Consider the following 17,888-nt stretch of genomic DNA (forward strand, 5'->3'; position numbering starts at 1 on the left):
GGACCCTGTTAGGAAGGAGGAGGAGGATCAGGTGAGCGATCAGGAGGAGAGGAAGGGAGGGGAACGAGCGAACAATGCTTACCGTGATCGCTTCTGGGATCGTATCTGTTCGATGATGGCTAGTTTGGAAGACAACGCCTGATGCCTACGTACATATAGGTAAAGACCAGTCAACCACAACTAGGGGAGGCTGGGGTATGTTTAGCTAAGGGCCCTAGTTACCTAATACGTTGGGCACTTGCCACTGCCCACTTGGACTAGTTGGACTATTGGAGAACTGGGCTTGGTTGGGATGTAGCAACCTGTAGCATGGGCCATGGAGTGGTGAGTTGGGCTTGGATGCTTGGTTGCTAGCCGGTTGCAGGCCTCATTCATATGCACATGCACACACGACTGAGGGCCCCTAGATTTCGATGGCTTGGGGCAGTTGCCCCGTCCGCCCTGCCCTAGGGCCGGCCCTGGGTGGCGATATTTGCTGGAAGTGGGAGGAGCTGCAACCAATAGGAATGGGAAGGAGGCAAGTGCGACGGGAGCTCAAGGGAGGGCGGCGGTCGGAGAGAGGGAAGAAGGAGCACACCTTCAGATCTAGGGAGCACATGCTTGGGAGCATGGAGGAGATGATGAGCGCGTGCTGAGGAGCATGAGAGGAGACGGTGATCACACGCGATGCAGGCTAGGGAACAGGATGAGATCAGGAGGAGGGAGGGGGTGACTGGGTGCACGGCCGACGAGCATCGGAGAAGCAACGGGAGGAAAGAGACAGAGTGCGCGGAAGATGGATTTCAGTCGCATATGCGATGTACAACATTCCCGTGTAATCCGTATACGAGTTCTTTGCAGTTCACATATGCTATGTACAACGTTCCCATGTAATTTGTATGTGATCTATGCGAGTTCTATGCAGTTCGTATATGCGATGTACAACATTCCCTATAATCCGTGTGTGATCTATGCGAGTTCTATGTAGTTGAAGGAATATTTGAACACTCTAAGATGAACCAAGTAAAGCCGGACGTTAACCCTGTAAAAAAGAGCCGGACGTTAACACAAACATTCCTACATTCTAAACAGGATACCATGTGTACAGTGTAACATATAAAAAAGTGTATGTTCCAGTCCCTAGAACAAATACACTTACAAATACTCTTACTCTTATAGCCCTTATAGCCTAGTACATCTGCAGATAACCAGATGAGAGACTGCATATATACACCAGCCAGGGTCTAAGGTACACGCTAGGAAGCAAAACTGTAAGCACAGTATGCTCAATTGCTCATCCTGAAAAGGAGAAGCAGGGGCATCGATGCGATGAACTGGCCAAGCTTGATCATTTATTTCCCCCTTTCTTGTCGTCCTTCTTCTCTTCCTTGGCCGGCCCAACTGAGACGATATCGATCTTCCCAAACTTCTTCAACTTCTTGGCGATCGTGACAGTGTCCATCTCACCTATTACGGTCATCTTCTGATCTTTGTGATCGGCGGCTATCGAATCGATTCCTGCATGTTTAAGATCATGTTAATAAGTCAAAAGGGAAAATCAGCAATGCGTGTCAGGACTCAGGACAGTTCAATTTCATGGCAGAGAAAACTTGATTCGATGTATCAAGGCAGCACAAACAGATCCAAGATGAAACGAGAAGACGAGGAGCAAGGATCAAAGTAACAGATCACACTATGACGGCCGCAACTAGCTAAAAAAGATTAAAATTTCCCCTAACCGTAGATATCCGCAACAGTTTCCATCGCCTTCTGCTTCACTTTCTCATCACTCATAGAGGAGACCTTCAAGATCACCTTCTGCTGCCATGTAAACAGCCCAGAAATTAGAACCCCTATCAAGGAACAACATGAAGTAGAGAAAGATTCGACGAGTTGAGCAATGAACTGGAACCGTACTTGCGGCGCCATCCAGGAGGTGAGGAAGGAAGACAGAGTCACAGAGACAGGAGGTTGCTTGTTGGATTTCAGCGCGTAGAACTCTGCAGTGCGCCAACGAGCCGATCCGGGAGATATCAACCCAAACTTGTGCACCTTCACCGCCTACTGACTTCTCTCCTCTCTCTTTTTTCTCGCGAGTGTGTTGTGGACACCGATCATCAGTATGAACCCAAGACTCTGATAGTTCATTAGAAAACGGCATGCCAAAATATTACCGTGCCAATGGCCGCGGCTCGCACCAGTCGTCACGTTGCTTCCTGGGTCCTGCAAGCAATCCTCTTTCACTGGCTGATGGTCACATATATAATCTCTCCGGTTAGCTTCGTCTTCGGATGAGGTCAGGTGAGGTTGGGTAAGACCGGTGGCTCCACACTTCCTAACATGACAGACCGGAGAATGCGAATGACAAACTACAAGAGTAGCCACAGTACTACCCTCAGTTTTTGACACAGTCTGCCGGCTAGTACATGGGAGAAAAAAGGAGGCGAATCACGCCGACGTGCCCTGACGCAAACCACCGCGAAAGAGTAGAGAGGTTAGTGGAAGCTCGCACGCGAAAGGCGAAAACAACCGGTGCGGTGGGTGGGTTGGCCACCTTTCCTCCAGGAATCATATCGGATCGATGCTGCACTGAGCAGATTAAACGGGATGAAGCAGCAGAATGGTTGATTGGTTGGGCAGTCAGCGTCAGAGGCAGCGCGCTCCGCCACATCACGCTCTTCGTTCTGTTCTCCATCCTACACGCCCAAAAAAGTCAAGCACATGTAAAAGCCGAGTAGAAAACACAAACAGGAGTCCGGGGTAATGATCAGGAGGAAAAGGAACATGTCCTGATCGCTTTCCGGTGTGAGCTAGCTGCTTGGGGTAGAGTCATGCTTCTGATCGAGGGATGGAGGCTGCGGCGAAGGTCGGTCCGCTCACCCAGAGCCTGGCTGCGGCACCCTGTCCGGCAGTGAGTGGCGGCGTGTTCGTCTTCTTCGCCGCTGTCGTCGCCGGAGCCTTAGTCTCCGCTTGCTGGATGTCAACCAGTGCCAGAGTAAGGTTTCCTACAAATGCCTACATAGTCTTTTGCACGATGCAGTTCTCTCTTTTTGTCTCTTGAGTACACATGGTTGGATTTGTTCCACCGTAGCATTGGGAGATTCATGATTGGTTCAGAATTACGACAAGCCTTCGGCAGGCAAAGCGCCCCAGTTAGAATAGTAGTGTAGTACGGTTGCCGACAAGTATGTTTGTCGTACAACTGAACCAGCACTTAGATTTATTTTAACACCGGTACTTTACTGGGGTTTTTATTGGAGGCCAATACTGCGGCTTTGCCATCTTGCTACGGCAGCGGACGAAGCAAGTGAAATTGCTGTTCCGGTACTGCGGCAGCGAGGCTACGCTGGACATTGCCTTCCCTGACTGGTCATTCTGGGGTTGGTAAATACACACAATGCATGCATGAGTACATTCGTACGCAATGCTCCCGTACTTTGAGTCACAGAATGTCCCGTTCTACTTTGATTTTTGAAGGACGGAGCTCAACATAAAGCCGTGGGAAGCACTGCGAAGGGAGATAACAGAAGGGAACGCGACGGTGAACTGGACGGACAGAGCGCCGTACGGGTACTGGAAGGGGAACCCGACGGTGGGCGCCGGACGCCGGGACCTCCTCAGGTGCAATGTGTCGGGCAAGCGTGACTGGAACGTGCGGATATATGCCCAAGTACTCGCGCTGAATCGTGCAGAAGCGCACACACGCACTTGCAAACAGGAGTAGCAACTCCTAACTAGTACGTAACACAGGCGATTGCACTTTTCAGGACTGGAGGAAGGAGGTGCAGGAAGGGTTCCGGGAATCGGACTTGTCCAAGCAATGCACGCACAGGTAAAACAACAGGATTTTTTTGTTAGCCTGCTCTCACGTCAGACCGCGGTCCGTACTTGACAGTTGCATCGCTCGCTGCTCCGTGCGTGTGGCGTGTGCAGGTACAAGATCTATGTCGAAGGCGCGGGGCTGGTCGGTGAGCGAGAAGTACATCCTGGCGTGCGACTCGGTGGCGCTCATGGTGCGGCCGAGGCTCCACGACTTCTTCTCGCGGGGGCTGACGCCGCTGCGGCACTACTGGCCCATCCGCGACCGCGGCAAGTGCCCCTCCATCAAATTCGCCGTGGATTGGGGCAACGCTCACACGGACAAGGTATTTCTCCGTCCCGACCTCATCTCGCGTGCTACACCAACATGAATTCTGAATCGGACCAAACGTTCTGTATTGCTGTGCTCGTGTCGGTAGGCGCAGCAAATCGGAGGGAACGCGAGCAGGTTCATCCAGGAAGAGCTGACGATCGACAACGTCCACGACTACATGTTCCACCTTCTCACGGAGTACGCGAAGCAGCTACGGTACAAGCCCGCGGTGCCTCGCGGAGCCGTGGAGGTCACCGTCGAATCCATGACGCAGGGACGGCGGGGTCTGGAGAGGAAGTACATGATGGACACGGTGGTGACCGGTACGAGCAGCGAGGATCCCTGCAGGCTGTAGCAGCCTTTCGGTTCTGAAGAACTGGAGACGCTGCGAAGAACGAAAGAAGGTGTGGTGAGGCAAATGGAGGCCTGGGAGAAGCATTGACAGCTGACAGATAGAAGGGAGAGGATGACAAGATTTTTGTTACAAAATTTAATCAAAGAGGATGGATTCTTTAGGCAAACAAACAGAGCGAGTTTCTAATGTTAATATTTGTGGATTCGTCCTTTCAAACAATACATTTCACCCCTATAAGGAACTCTACATCTAGCCGAGAATCCAATTTTGTTGATATGCCTTGATTATCATCTCCAGCGTAGTTCATGTTTATCAGACCAAATTATGGACATTAATAACATATCCATATGTGAAGAGATAGGTGACGTTCTAATAGAAGATAAATTAGGATATTTAAAATTAATCTAATTGGTTTAAAATTTTCACAAGATAAATCTATATCAATTTCTATCTAAGTATATTTTAGATTTATCTAATGTGTCTATTCTACCGCTCAAAAGGTTTACAATTTATAGACAATTCTAACAAATTATTGTAGGAAAGTAAATATACTAAGATAGATTGCAAGAATATAAATGTGGACGTGTAAAGATGATAGAGAAAATAAATTTGGCACGAGCGATTTTTATCTCGTGATATCAATAGCATAAATGTCACCCCTAGTTCACGTTGGAGTTTTACCAAGGATATGATCCTGATCTTTAAGACTCTTCCGGTTACGACTCTTGAGTTACTAAATTACAAAGGTAAGGCCTTAACTCAGATAAGCCATCAAGCCATAAAAGCAAGATCTTACCACTAGTCTCTCTCCCGATCACTTGTCGTCGTCTTCACTTCAGAGCTTAAGTCACCAAAGCAAGGGTTTTCACGTCCCTGTACACGTATCTTGCTGCCACTCATCATCAAGTCGTAGGGTCAACAAGTTTGAGCAACTCCGGCTCAAGGTGCCGGCAAGTCACTAGGACTCCAAGGTGTTGACGTACCACCCGATATAAGCTAGGATCACTTCTTGATTCACTCTCTAGGCAGCAATCCTCTAGCAACACTCTCTCTAGATCTATAAGCACTAAACACTCACTAAACGTGCGCTTAATTGCATTGGATGATCACATTAAATACTTTGGTGGTTTGGATATCTTCTCAAGTGTCTCTGTGTTTCTCTGGACTCCAGCAACTTCAAATGGTTGAGTGAAAAAGTATTTATAGCCTCAAACTCGTCAACTAGCCGTTAACCCAACGGCTCAAAAAAGTTGTTAACACCTGATTGTCCGGTGACAACAGTAGTACAAACACCAGATAACCTGGTGTGTACATCATCAGCAACTAGCCGTTAGACTCCCATTCAAAGCCATCCTGAACATCGGATACTTCGGTGAGATTTTAAACTCCATCACCGTACCTTCTGGTGAGTTCACTTGAGTCAGACCGTGCCACTTCTTCTCTGCAAGAATTGCTCCTGTGTTTGTTGATCTTTATAGCACCGAGCCTTCCGGTGCGTTGTTCTTCATTCTTCATCACTTGATGTTGGCTCTGCAAGAAATGCTCCAGTGCTACAATCCGGTGTGAACATTCCAAGCACCAGACTATCCGGTCAGATCTTCATATTTTCCTCTACACTGAAATATACTCCGGTGCACTTCCTCCGGTATGCATAAGCTAAGCACCAGACTATCCACTCAAATGTTCTTCATTCTTCATCATAACACCCTTCTTTGGAAGAATTACTCCAGTAAACACATTTACTAATCACCGGAACTTCCGGTTAGGTCTTCAGCATTTTCTCCTCTTTTGTCAGAAATGCTCCGGTGAGTTTAACACAGAGCACTGGACCATCCGGTGAGAGCAATTCTCCCGTGAGTTCTCCAATTCAGTCAATTTTTGTCCCGGTTACGGTGGCTTCTTTATGTACTGCATCTATGAGACCTACTAAGCATATACGTTAACAAACATGTTAGTTCCAATGATTATGTTGGTATTAATCATCAAAATCATAATTATGGCCTAATAGTGTTATTTTCACTACAATCTCCTATTTTTGTGATTGATGACAACACAAGCAAAGCAAGTGGCAAATAATAAATAATATCAATTGTAGAGAGCACAAAAACTTACCATATTGCTTAGATGCATGTTCTTACTACTTAGTCCTATTTTGTTGTGGCTCCCCATTTCTCCATTACCACTATCTTCATTGATGGACTCATGCAAGAGTTTCTCCATTGCATGTTTTTGATACCAAATGTAGATGAGTCCCCCTTTATCAATCTTTGCATCTTGATTATTCTTCCCTAGGTATGCCTCTTTCTTTAGTCTTCAAACTTTTCCCTCTTTATCAACAATCTCAAAAAGGGCTACAAAAACATGTTGAACTCGAGGAAGAGCGTTAGAGCACAGGAGAAAGAGTTTCATAAATTATGATCCAATGAAATGATGCCGATTGAAAAGATATATCAATTATAAAGGTATGAGGCATTGATAACAATTGAAAAAGATAAACAAGGATCATAATTCATAAAACTCACATGATATAATCTAAATTCCTCCTATATATGTGCATACATATAATGAGACCCACTTGTGAATACCAGTTGTAGGAATATAGCAATATATACATATTTAGACAATAAGTAGAGGCAGAAAATTTAAGTAATATCATGGATGGAGATAGCTTAAATGTAGAAATGAATTAACAATTATAGTAATTAAAGTCTTTAAGCATTGTATACCTCAAAGGACGTGTTGATTGCTCCATGAGACTATAAATATACATCTAGCAACATATGTTAGTCTCAAAATTACAACCTATAGGATATGCTCCCATTAAATATGTGCATACAAATGTTGAATTACTTGTAAGAGATCTGCACTTGCCTTTGATAACAATAGAGATTTATTCTATAAAGATTTGCTTGTGAGAGATCATGGCACATGAAAAATATGAATGGTAAAACTAGTATCAACAACCTATAACTAATAAACCATGTAAGTTGCTCATAAAAAAAGAAAAATACAAGCAACATATCATATAAAAACCTACACTATGTATTCCAATAAATTGAAACATACATATACAATCCTACATAAGGTAAATGAGCTGCAATTATTGAAAGATTTTATATCTAGCTCTATTACCTCTTTTAACTTTGGATGGAGATTTGAGTATATGATGATTATGATCTTCATCAATACGTCCAATCTTATGTACTTGACTTCTTTGCTTGAATCTGAATTAATTGGAGTTCCTTCATGTTGGTGATGACTTCCTTAGACACCCAAATAGGTTGGTTCTACCCCTAGTCCTTTCTCCTAACCATATGCGTAACCACTTTGCCACTATTTTTTTGAGCTTGTTGTGGTTGCTTTTGCTTTTGGTTTTATGGTTAGGTTTGGTGTAGTTGTTGGAGGTCTTGTTGGAGAGGTTCGCCTTCTTATTTTTCTCCTTGGTCTCTTTCTTGATGGCACTTTAAGTATATCACGGTGGACCCCTCCGTAAGTTTTTTCACCATAATAGTATGGTTATCTTGATGAGGTTAGACATGGTTCTTTTTCTATAATCTTGCCAAGTCATTCTTGAGTTTCTTTACTTCTTGCTTGAGCTTATCAGTCTTTTATGTAATGAGTTCATTAGATAGTTCTACAACAACATTCTTAATGCATGTATCATTACAAAGGGGTGAGATAGATAAATTAAATAAATCCTCACAAGAAGTGAAATTATCTATCTTAGACTTGAAATTAAAGAGTGGGGTAAATTGTTTCAAATGGACCTTAGCAATTTGAATTTGCTCAATAGTTGTTCATAATTAGAAACAAAGGTATCATAAATGTCATTAAGTGTGTTAAATTTCTTAATGTCTTTTGATTGTTTCTTAAGAGTCATTTGTTGCTCATTCATCAAATAAAGAAGTTCTTCTTAAGAGGAGGAATCCTCATCGAATTCATCATTACTTACAGCGCTATCCATATATTTGGCCATAAGGCACTTGTGATATAACTTCCATGATGACGATCTTGAGGAAGAGTTTCTCTTGGACAGGAGGATGGTGAGGCTTTCTATCACTTGAACTCGATTCTTCATTGTCGCTCATACTTCTTCCTATGCTTGCGAATGCTTTGACTCTTTCTCTTGTCTCTCTCTTATTCTTAGTCTTCTTCTCATTCTTGATATGATATATTGTGTTGACTAAGTCTTCAATAGAGATCGGATGATCAATCTTGGCATTGACTCTCTTCATATTCTTCTTTAATTTTAAGAAGAGCTTGATGATCTTAGAATCAATTTCTTCATCACTTAATATGCTTTGATCATCCTCTTTATTGCTCTCTTTATCTTGATCACCGTCATCTTCGCTTGAGCTTGACTCTTGCTCTTGCCTCCTTATCCTTGTCTTCATGTGTTGACATTGAGCTTGTTTGCTTGTGAGAGCAAGTTTCTTGGTGTTGGATGAGAAAGAAGTTTTCACCCTCATGTTCATAGTCATCTTATGAGTGGTGATCTTGTCGAGCACTTGATTTGGAGTCATCTTCTTGATGTTATAATTGTCGTAGATGATAGAGACTATCAACTTATACTTTAGAAAAGATCTTGAAGTATTCTGCTCACCACTTGATTATCGTCAATTGACGTCAAATATATCCTATTGATCTTATTGATAAGAATATTCAAATATGAGTACATGTCAGTAGCACTTTCATGAGGTAGTTGTTTGATGTCATTGAGCTTAGTAACAAGTACATAATATTTCTCACTGTGTATATCATTTGTGCCTTCATGTATTTCAATGAGACTATTCTAAATATCATGTACATTGGTGAGAGAATAAACACGATTAAATGCATCAACGCATAAAGATGATAAAAGGATACTCTTGGCCAATACATCTAATTGCTTCTCCTTGTTGGCGACACATGATCTCATCCCTTCTTCAGTGATCCTCCAGACATCTAAACATCGAGCTTGCAAATAACAAGACATTAGAATTTTTCATCAAGAGAAATTTTCTTCATCGAAGAGTGGAGAACTATGAGAATCTATTCCAACCTCGGATATCACAACTCTCTAGACGGTGAAGCCTAAACTGTTTACAATGAGACTACGGCTCAAATGCTTGTTGAATTGGTTAAACCTTGTGAAAGGTGAGAGGCTCTAAAACCAATTGTAGAGCCGGTGAGAGCCCTAGCTCTGATACCAATTAAAATGATCAATGACATCCTAAGAGGGAGATAAATTAGGACACTTAAAAACTAACCTAATTGGCTTTAAAATTTTTACAAAATAAACATATATCAATTTCTATATAAATATGCTCTAGATTTATCTAGTGTGTCTATTCTACCACTCAAAAGGTTTGCAACATATAGCTAATCCTAACAAGCTATTTTAGGAAAGTAAATACACAAAGGTAGATTGCAAGAATGTAAATGCGGAAGCATAAAGACAGTAGATAAGACAAACTTGGCATAAGGGATTTTTATCCCATGGTATCGATAGTATGAATGCCACCCCTAGTCTACGTTAGAGCTCCACAAAATATATACTCACGATCGTCAAGACTCTTCCGATCATGGCTCTTATGTCACCAAATCACAAAAATAAAGTCTCAACCCGGATGAGTCACCAAGCCACAAAGGCAATATCTCACTACTAGTCTCTCTCCCAGTCACTTGTCATCGTCTTCACTTCAGAGCTTGAGCCACCAAGGTAAGGGTCTCCGCGTCTCTGTACACGTGTCATGCCGCTGCTCCACACCAAGTCGGAGGGTTAACAAGCTTCAGCAACTCTGGGTCAAGATGCCGGTGAGTCACCAAGACTCCAAGACGTCGACGTACACCCGATATAAGCTAGGATCACTCTTTGATCCACTCTATTGGTAATAATCACCTAGCAACACTCTCTCTAGGCCTATAAGCACTAATCACTCACTAAATGTCTGCTTAATTGTATTGGATGATCACATTAAGCACTTTGGTGGCTTAGATGTCTTCTCACATATCTATGTGTTTCTCTGGACTCTAGTACCTTAAAATGGCTGAGTGGAGAGGTATTTATAGGCTCAAACTCGCCAACTAGCTGTTAACCTAACGGCTAAAAAAGCTGTTAACACCGGATTATTTGGTGACAACAGTAGTATAAATATCTGATAATCTGGTGTGTACATCACCAGAAACTAGCCGTTAGACTCCCACTCAAAGTCATCTTAAATGCCAGATACTCCAGTGAGATCTTTAACTCCATCACCAGACCTTCCGGTGAGTTTACTTGAGTCAGACCGCATCACTTCTTCTCTGCAAGAAATGTTCTGGTGTGTTGATCTTCAGAGCATAGGACCTTCCGGTGCGTTATTCTTCATTCTTCAACACTTGTCGTCACCTCTGCAAGAAATACTCTGGTGCTACAATCCGGTGTGAACATTCCAAGCACCAGGCTATCCGATTAGGTCTTCGTCTTTTCCTTTGCACTGGAAAATATTCCAGTGCACTTCCTCCGGTGTGTACAAGCTAAGCACCGGGCTATCCGCTCAACTGTTCTCCATTCTTCAGCACAACACCATTCCCTAGAAGAATTACTCCGGTGAGCACACTTGCTAATCATCAATCCTTCCGGTGAGGTCATCATCATTCTCTCCTCTTTTGTCAGAAATGTTTCGGTAAGTTTAACACATAGATCATCGGACCATCTGGTGAGAGCAATTCTCCTGAGACTTTTCCAATTCAATCAATCTTTGCCCCAACTATAGTGACTTCTTTACGTTGCATCTATAAGACTTACTAAAATATATATATTGATAAACATGTTAATCACAATGACTATACTATTATTAATTATCAAAATCATAATCATAATTTAATAGAGTTATTTTTCTATAACATAAACATGATAGGGTCTGCACCGAGAGTTCTTATACAAAACACCTTTTTAACTTCCAAAATTAGACTTATTCACAACTGTTGAGTAGTTCAATATTAGTTTTGATCCACGCACCCGCCTCTTTTCTTATTTTCTTTTTCTTTCTTTAAAAAGTTTTTTCTCCGTTGCAAGCGTTAGCACTAGAACGTGTGAAAAAGGCAGCCTCACCCTCCCTTGTAAGATACAACTAATTTGGCTCATTGAAGTGTATAATTGGTTTCCTTATTCCCTTCGTGTGCTATGGTAAGCCATCACTAACTTTTATTTGATCATATCAACCATCCAATCACAATAAATCAACGGGCCACGCGAAAGCTGTCTTATTATAAATTTTCCCTCGCATACGCTGCACATTCCAGACTTTCTCTTGGTGAGTCTACTATAATAGGACGACTTTCTCCTCCTTTGTTTCTCCCCAGAGCTTGCGAACACTAGTGCAGCAGACCAGTTGCCTTCCAGCTCGCGTCCGGACTCCGGACTCCCGTGCCCCGCCTTAAACAATTAAGCGTCTCGCTTGTCCGCGCAGGCCTCATAAATCAGCCGTCGCCTTCTTCGCTTGCCTCTGGGGACGTCACAAGTTCATGGCTCACTGAAGCTCAGGCTAGGAGTCCCTGATTAATAGTCCAGAGGCAGAGGAGGCATAGCAGTATATCTCTGCTTCCTCACGCGGGCCGAGAGAGGTCACTGTCGAGGCGGCCAGCGGCCGGCCATGGCGACGGCTGCCCCGGCTGCGGGCGCGGACTGCCGGCGGCCCACCGTGCTCGTCCCGGCGTTGTCGAGGACGAGCGCCGCGTTCCTCTTCCTCTCCGTCATCATCGTCGGGGCGGTCGTTTCGGCTCGCTGGATCACCACCACCACCACTGCTGTGAGTTGAAGCTCTCTGATTCCTTCTTGTTGCTGTGCGTCCTCGGCCTCTCTCTTCAGTTGCCATGCTGTTGCTTTGCACGATCAGGAGAATCTTTCTTTTCCTTAGCAAACGACGCAAATTACTGGAGTAACTTCATTTCCCAGGCCGAGACTCCGAGAGTACGCAAACTTACGGGTTTTCAGATCAAAACACAACTGCGAATGGTCTGGGTATGCTCTAATTTCGGCCGTAGGGTTGGCACCTTCTCCTTTTGGCTGCTTGTCTGTTGAGCTCTGTTTGGCCTGCAAATGGTTGCTGGGGCACAATGCCCTACGGCTACCTTTGCACGGCATTCACCGGACTGCCGCGTACGTTGATCAGGAAACAACATGAGCTTTATTTAGTTTGATGGCTCTACAGAGTAAGCCCAAGGATTTTTCTCCTCAGGAATTTCTGAGTGATTCGTCGCTTGTCGTCTACTAATTCACTGAGAGTGCGAGACCGAAACTAAGGCGGCGACACGGCGTTTTGCGTGGATGCTAGGGGACCCCCGGAACAAGACTAGCGTTGTGGTTTTCCTAACACCGGCTCCTTTAGTCAGTGGCTCGCCGGCTTTGGACCACCGGCGCAGGAAGGCCGTAGGTGCTAGGTAGGCAATAGTTCTCCATTTTCTGTTCCGTATTGTGCCCCACACGTCAGGGTGCTCGTTCCCGCACGTACTGTAGACTATAGTACTAGTTGTTTAGGTCTTTATGACGCGGTAGACTATGTTGTCTGGAACCTAGCTTGGTTCGTTAGGGTCTTTCGAGGAATGTATTCATCTGAGTTCGAGTTTTAGGTTCGGAACGCGTGTTGCTATTTTTAGGATTAAATTCAGAGAAGAATAATATATATGCACGTGATACGTTTAGTAGTTAAATCACGTGTCCACATAAATATGTATTTAGACGTGTGTTAATACCTACTCTCTCCGATTGCAAATGTAGGTCGTTTTAGATTTATGCATAAGGATTAAGAAAGTAGATCAAATAATCTTATTACCTCTTCTTTATTTTGTATTGAAAAAGATAACTTATTTATTTATGAGAGTGATAAAATTTATTAAATAAGGATAAGAAGGGAATAAAAAAGAAAAAAGTGCATAGAAGTTTGAGAATAACTTATATTTAGAGAATAGTTGAAGATGCTAAAATAATTTACATTTGTAATGAGTGCGCGCATGCATGTGCACACCTAACATCTTAAAAAGTGTTGCCAGGGGATGTGTACCTATCATCCTCTCTACCATGTGCCAACCTACAAGACCGAAAGAAATGGACCAATTGGAGTTTCTTTCAGGAGGCATGGTTTGGTAAGATCACGAGAGTTCATGTAGAAATGAACCAATTTAATTGATGAACAGAAGCGGAAAGAGACGGAGAGCGAATTAAAGACCAGACAAGCAGAGAACGTTCACGGGCTGGAGCCTGGAGGTCCACAGACCACAGGCATGCGGAACCTGGACGCTCGCCACGTCTGTGGTGCGAGTCTGGTGAGTCAGTGACATGTGCCGTGACCAGGCGAGCCACCAGGAATCAGCGGGCGGGGATCCTGCTCCTCTGGTTCCTTCCTCGGAAACGGTAGCTGGGTGGAGCTGCGGCATCGCCACGTTACGGACTGAGCCTGTGAGAGTTTTTTTTTAATATATTTTTTGGATTAAAAATTTAAATAAATAGATTCCACGTGGAAATTTTTTTATATTTATTTAAATTTTTAATCCAAAAAAAACTCGAGCCTGTGATGCGGCTTATTGGGCGTAAGCCCAAATGTCCGGCGCTAGTGGGCAGCCCAGTCTTGGGGCGTGTTCAGAATTGGGCTAGGATGGGGGAATTCTTCGTTGGGCCCAAATGATTAGCCGATCCATTACTACCACCGTTCTAATGATCACGTCTCCTCTCTCCTTTTCAGTTGCAGGGCCGCCTGACGCGCCTCCCCGCCACCGCGGCCACTCCCGCCGACGCGGCGGCCGCCCTCCACACCCAAACACAACACCAGCAGCCGCCGCGGTCGTCGGCACCACCTCCGCCTCCCCCTTCCCGGCCACCGCCTCCCACCTACTCCATCTCCTGCCCCGCGCCAGGCCTACGCGCCCTCAACCTCTCCCACCCTGCCAGAACGCCCCAAACCTCCCAAACCCTCGCTCGCGCCCTCTCCTCCTCCACCACCTGCCCGTCTTCCCGCAGCCCACCACCCATCGCATCCTCCTCCGCCAACCACTCGTGCCCCTCCTACTTCCGATTCATCCACGAGGACCTCCGCCCATGGCGCGCCGCGGGTGGGATCACACGCGCCATGCTCGATCGCGCCCGCCTCACCGCCAGCTTCCGCCTCGTCGTGCTCAGCGGGCGCGCCTACGTCCAGCGGTTCCGCCCGGCGTTCCAGACCCGGGACCTCTTCACCATCTGGGGCGTCCTCCAGCTGCTCCGCCGCTACCCAGGCCGCGTCCCCGACCTCGACCTCATGTTCGACTGCGTCGACTGGCCCGTCGTCCGCACCCACCTCTACCGCGGGAGGTACGCCAAGGTCATGCCGCCGCTGTTCCGGTACTGCGGGGATGAGAGGACGCTGGATATCGCCTTCCCGGATTGGTCGTTCTGGGGATGGTAATTTTACTTCCTTGCTTATGTTACAATCATGGATTTCATTCTAAAAGGGATAAATGAAGAAGTGAGCAAATTTGATGAAGTCAAAACTGCATCCCTATGATATTTTCGAACCATCAGTCATGAACTCATGATCTAGTATATGCACCATTTCTACTGTGCTAACCACTGTTCACTCATATATCCTCATATCCATGTACTAGTTAATTAGTGGCTAATGTTTTCAGTTTTGCTGATAGAATATTCAAATTTAATATCTATTGTTTCCATAACTTGAATTTTGGACCTTCATGGTCAGGTGTGCATATGAAGTGCAACACTTTTAATAACTAATCTTGGCTGACAGGCCGGAGATCAACTTAAAGCCATGGGACGCCCTGCAGGAGGACTTGAAGGATGGTAATAATAGGGTGAGATGGTTGGATAGAGAACCTTATGCTTACTGGAAAGGGAATCCATCAGTTTCTGTGACACGGCAGGAATTGGTTAAGTGTAATGTCTCTAGCACGCAAGATTGGAACGCAAGGATCTACAATCAGGTAGCTCGTCTGATAATTTTGCCAACCCAGCAATTAATGGTCCTTGGAAAAAGTAGTGCCTCCCCGTTGCCCTCATAGACTTAAATGGTTCGATTCCAGCGTAATCGATACTATTGCATGTTTACTTATGTAATTTTGCTTTTGGGGACAAATACTGAAGATATTCATTATCTTACTTTGTTTTTGTTCTTTGGGATGTAGGACTGGTTCAAAGAGAGCAAGACAGGGTTTAAGGACTCAGATTTGGGTAGTCAATGCGCTCACAGGTTCTTTTTTTTTAAAAAAAGAATAAATTTATTCTTCTTTGGTTATACCAGGCAAGGGGTTACATAGTTTTATCAGTTGCACGTTAAGTTCTTAACATTTTCTTAACCTTTAACAGATACAAGATCTATGTTGAAGGATCAGCATGGTCAATCAGTCAGAAATATATACTAGCATGTGATTCAATGACACTGTTGGTTACACCAAAATACTATGATTTCTTTTCAAGGTCACTTATGCCGATTCAGCATTACTGGCCTGTTCGGTCTGACAATAAATGTGGCTCCATCAAATATGCTGTTGACTGGGGCAACTCTCACAAGCAATTGGTACTTTGCATCTATCTACATCCAGTCATCTACATTAGCAGGAAATTAAATTTTGCAGTGCTAAACATTAGATATGGAAATACTCATAACAAGCTAAGTTTGTTATTAATAGAAATCTAGTTGAGCTGCAATATATGACAGGAACCCGAGATGTCTGATCTTTTTTCGGCTATCTATGTCTCACACTCTCACTAATGTAACATAATTAAAACATGACTCATGTAGTGTTACTAAAAGAGTTCCACACAAACAATTTCTGCACCTAACAGTGCACTGGGAAGTCAATTTACTGACCATGGTATAATTTTGAGTTTTTGACCTTTTGTTAAAAAGTAAATAGCATCAGAACTTGCTGTGATATAAACCATGAACCCTGATAGAACATAATATAGAGAGAGCAGTGACTTGTTAATATTTGAGCAGGAGATTAAGAAATGCAAGGTCGAAATTTTTCATCCAAAATCTGTAGTACTCTACTCGTCAATTTAGGCTGGATAAGTGCCTACTGTTTAATGAACTTGTTTCACTTGCGTTATCTTTACTAAAGGCCATTTGGAGTTTTCCATTGAGTTAAGGAATTTCTTAAATGTTACTATAGTCCAAAATAGATGTCCTAGGATGCATGCGTTCAAACATGCAAAACTTTGGCCATTATGATAAACAAAAATACTTAGATTTGTCACACAACTTTATATAGTCATCGTCAAAAGTATTTCAGTGTTATCGTAGTTTTATGGCTTTGATAATATATGCTTAGAAAAAGGAATAGTCAAAGGTGAGCATTAGAGCCTGTATCAATGTTATAAACAAGTAAATCGGACAGGTTGCAGTAAGTTTTACTGTGTAGACTATTTAATTTTTTTGCGTGCCTTTATGTTAGTCTATTAGGTTGTTCCTTCTCCTTTTGGGAAAATCTACTGTATTGTTCTCAAATGGAATGCTGTTCTCATACTTTAAAGCTATCATAGGCACAGCGCATAGGGAAGCAAGCAAGCAATTTCATTCAAGAAGAGCTCAGTATGGACCATGTTTATGACTACATGCTTCACCTTCTATCTGAATACGCCAAGCTCCTGAAGTTCAAGCCAACTAAGCCACCTCAAGCTGTCGAGGTCTGTTCTGAGTCTTTGGTCTGCCAAGCTGAAGGCCTCGAGAAGAAGTTTCTTGTGGAATCCATGGTGAAGTCTGCCCGTGATGCAGGTCCATGCGATCTGCCTCCCCCCTATGGTCCTCATGAGCTCAAGATGCTACAACAGAGGAAAGAAAATTCAATAAAGCAGGTTGAAATGTGGGAGCAAAGAGCTTCAAAGGCTTAGATTGAGCCCCTGGCTCTTTTTTTCTTCCAAGCACAGACCTACATAATTGGTTGACTATTTAGAATTTATGATCGAACTCAGTGTCATTGTGGGGTTAACAAATATCAAGCATTCATCTACTCAAATCATTGTGAATGCATCTAGAGAAATTGAGCCAATACCGGCTTTTCTTTGGTACTTTTCTTTTTCGTAAATTAATGTTTACTTATACCTTCTATTTTCCTGTATTTAATTTTGTTCGGATTAGAGCTACTTTGTAAAGTCATTGTGGTTATGACTTTGAAATACTCTTACAATTTTTCAGAAGATAATTCTCGACCCTGTCTTCTTTGGTTTCACGTTGAATTGTTCGTATGATATATATAAATGCTTTTACTGCCTCACTGAGATTGTTTAGATGCAATAAACAGTGGTATGGATATAGTAGATATTCTGTGCTAACTCAAAACAAGTGTGCAAAGACTCTTGAATGAGAGAACGGGCTCGTAGCCCAGTGGTAGCGTGCTCCAGTGGAGCGCTCTCCGCCCGAGTTCGATCCCTGGGATCGGACTCAGGTGTCTCACCAGGATTTATTCCCA

General features: G+C 43.8%; 3 protein-coding genes across 7 annotated transcripts; 2 read left to right on the top strand and 1 right to left on the bottom strand.

Annotated features, from left to right (window-relative positions):
• Nucleotides 1–994: 994 nt before the first annotated feature.
• LOC133889090 (heavy metal-associated isoprenylated plant protein 39-like) lies at nt 995–2,407 on the bottom strand. Of its 4 annotated transcripts, none has more exons than XM_062329548.1 (4): nt 2,154–2,407; nt 1,897–2,055; nt 1,719–1,800; nt 995–1,497 (listed from the first exon to the last, which is right to left on the bottom strand). In XM_062329548.1, the coding sequence occupies exons 2-4, from the start codon at nt 1,906–1,908 to the stop codon at nt 1,328–1,330; spliced, it is 264 nt and encodes an 87-aa protein (XP_062185532.1). In that variant the 5' UTR covers nt 1,909–2,055; nt 2,154–2,407; the 3' UTR covers nt 995–1,327. The 4 variants fall into 4 exon arrangements, with proteins under 4 accessions (XP_062185532.1, XP_062185531.1, XP_062185529.1 ...); XM_062329547.1 differs by having other exon boundaries at nt 1,897–2,059; XM_062329545.1 differs by having other exon boundaries at nt 1,897–2,407.
• Nucleotides 2,408–2,820: 413 nt separating this feature from the next.
• On the top strand, nt 2,821–4,726 carry LOC133889089 (uncharacterized; the record flags this gene model as incomplete). The annotated part of the gene is made up of 6 exons (XM_062329544.1): nt 2,821–2,974; nt 3,240–3,363; nt 3,457–3,600; nt 3,747–3,811; nt 3,913–4,124; nt 4,218–4,726. Coding segments are annotated over 6 exons (948 nt in total), but the record flags the coding sequence as incomplete, so codon positions are not given.
• Nucleotides 4,727–11,743: 7,017 nt separating this feature from the next.
• LOC133888482 (uncharacterized) lies at nt 11,744–17,648 on the top strand. Of its 2 annotated transcripts, XM_062328751.1 has the most exons (6): nt 11,744–12,238; nt 14,168–14,862; nt 15,209–15,401; nt 15,603–15,667; nt 15,784–15,994; nt 16,963–17,648. In XM_062328751.1, the coding sequence occupies exons 1-6, from the start codon at nt 12,083–12,085 to the stop codon at nt 17,308–17,310; spliced, it is 1,668 nt and encodes a 555-aa protein (XP_062184735.1). In that variant the 5' UTR covers nt 11,744–12,082; the 3' UTR covers nt 17,311–17,648. The 2 variants fall into 2 exon arrangements, with proteins under 2 accessions (XP_062184735.1, XP_062184736.1); XM_062328752.1 differs by lacking the exons at nt 15,603–15,667; nt 15,784–15,994.
• The last annotated feature ends 240 nt before the right edge of the window (nt 17,649–17,888 follow it).

This window comes from Phragmites australis, chromosome 13 (assembly GCF_958298935.1).
Source record: "Phragmites australis chromosome 13, lpPhrAust1.1, whole genome shotgun sequence".
Lineage (NCBI taxonomy): Eukaryota > Viridiplantae > Streptophyta > Magnoliopsida > Poales > Poaceae > Phragmites > Phragmites australis.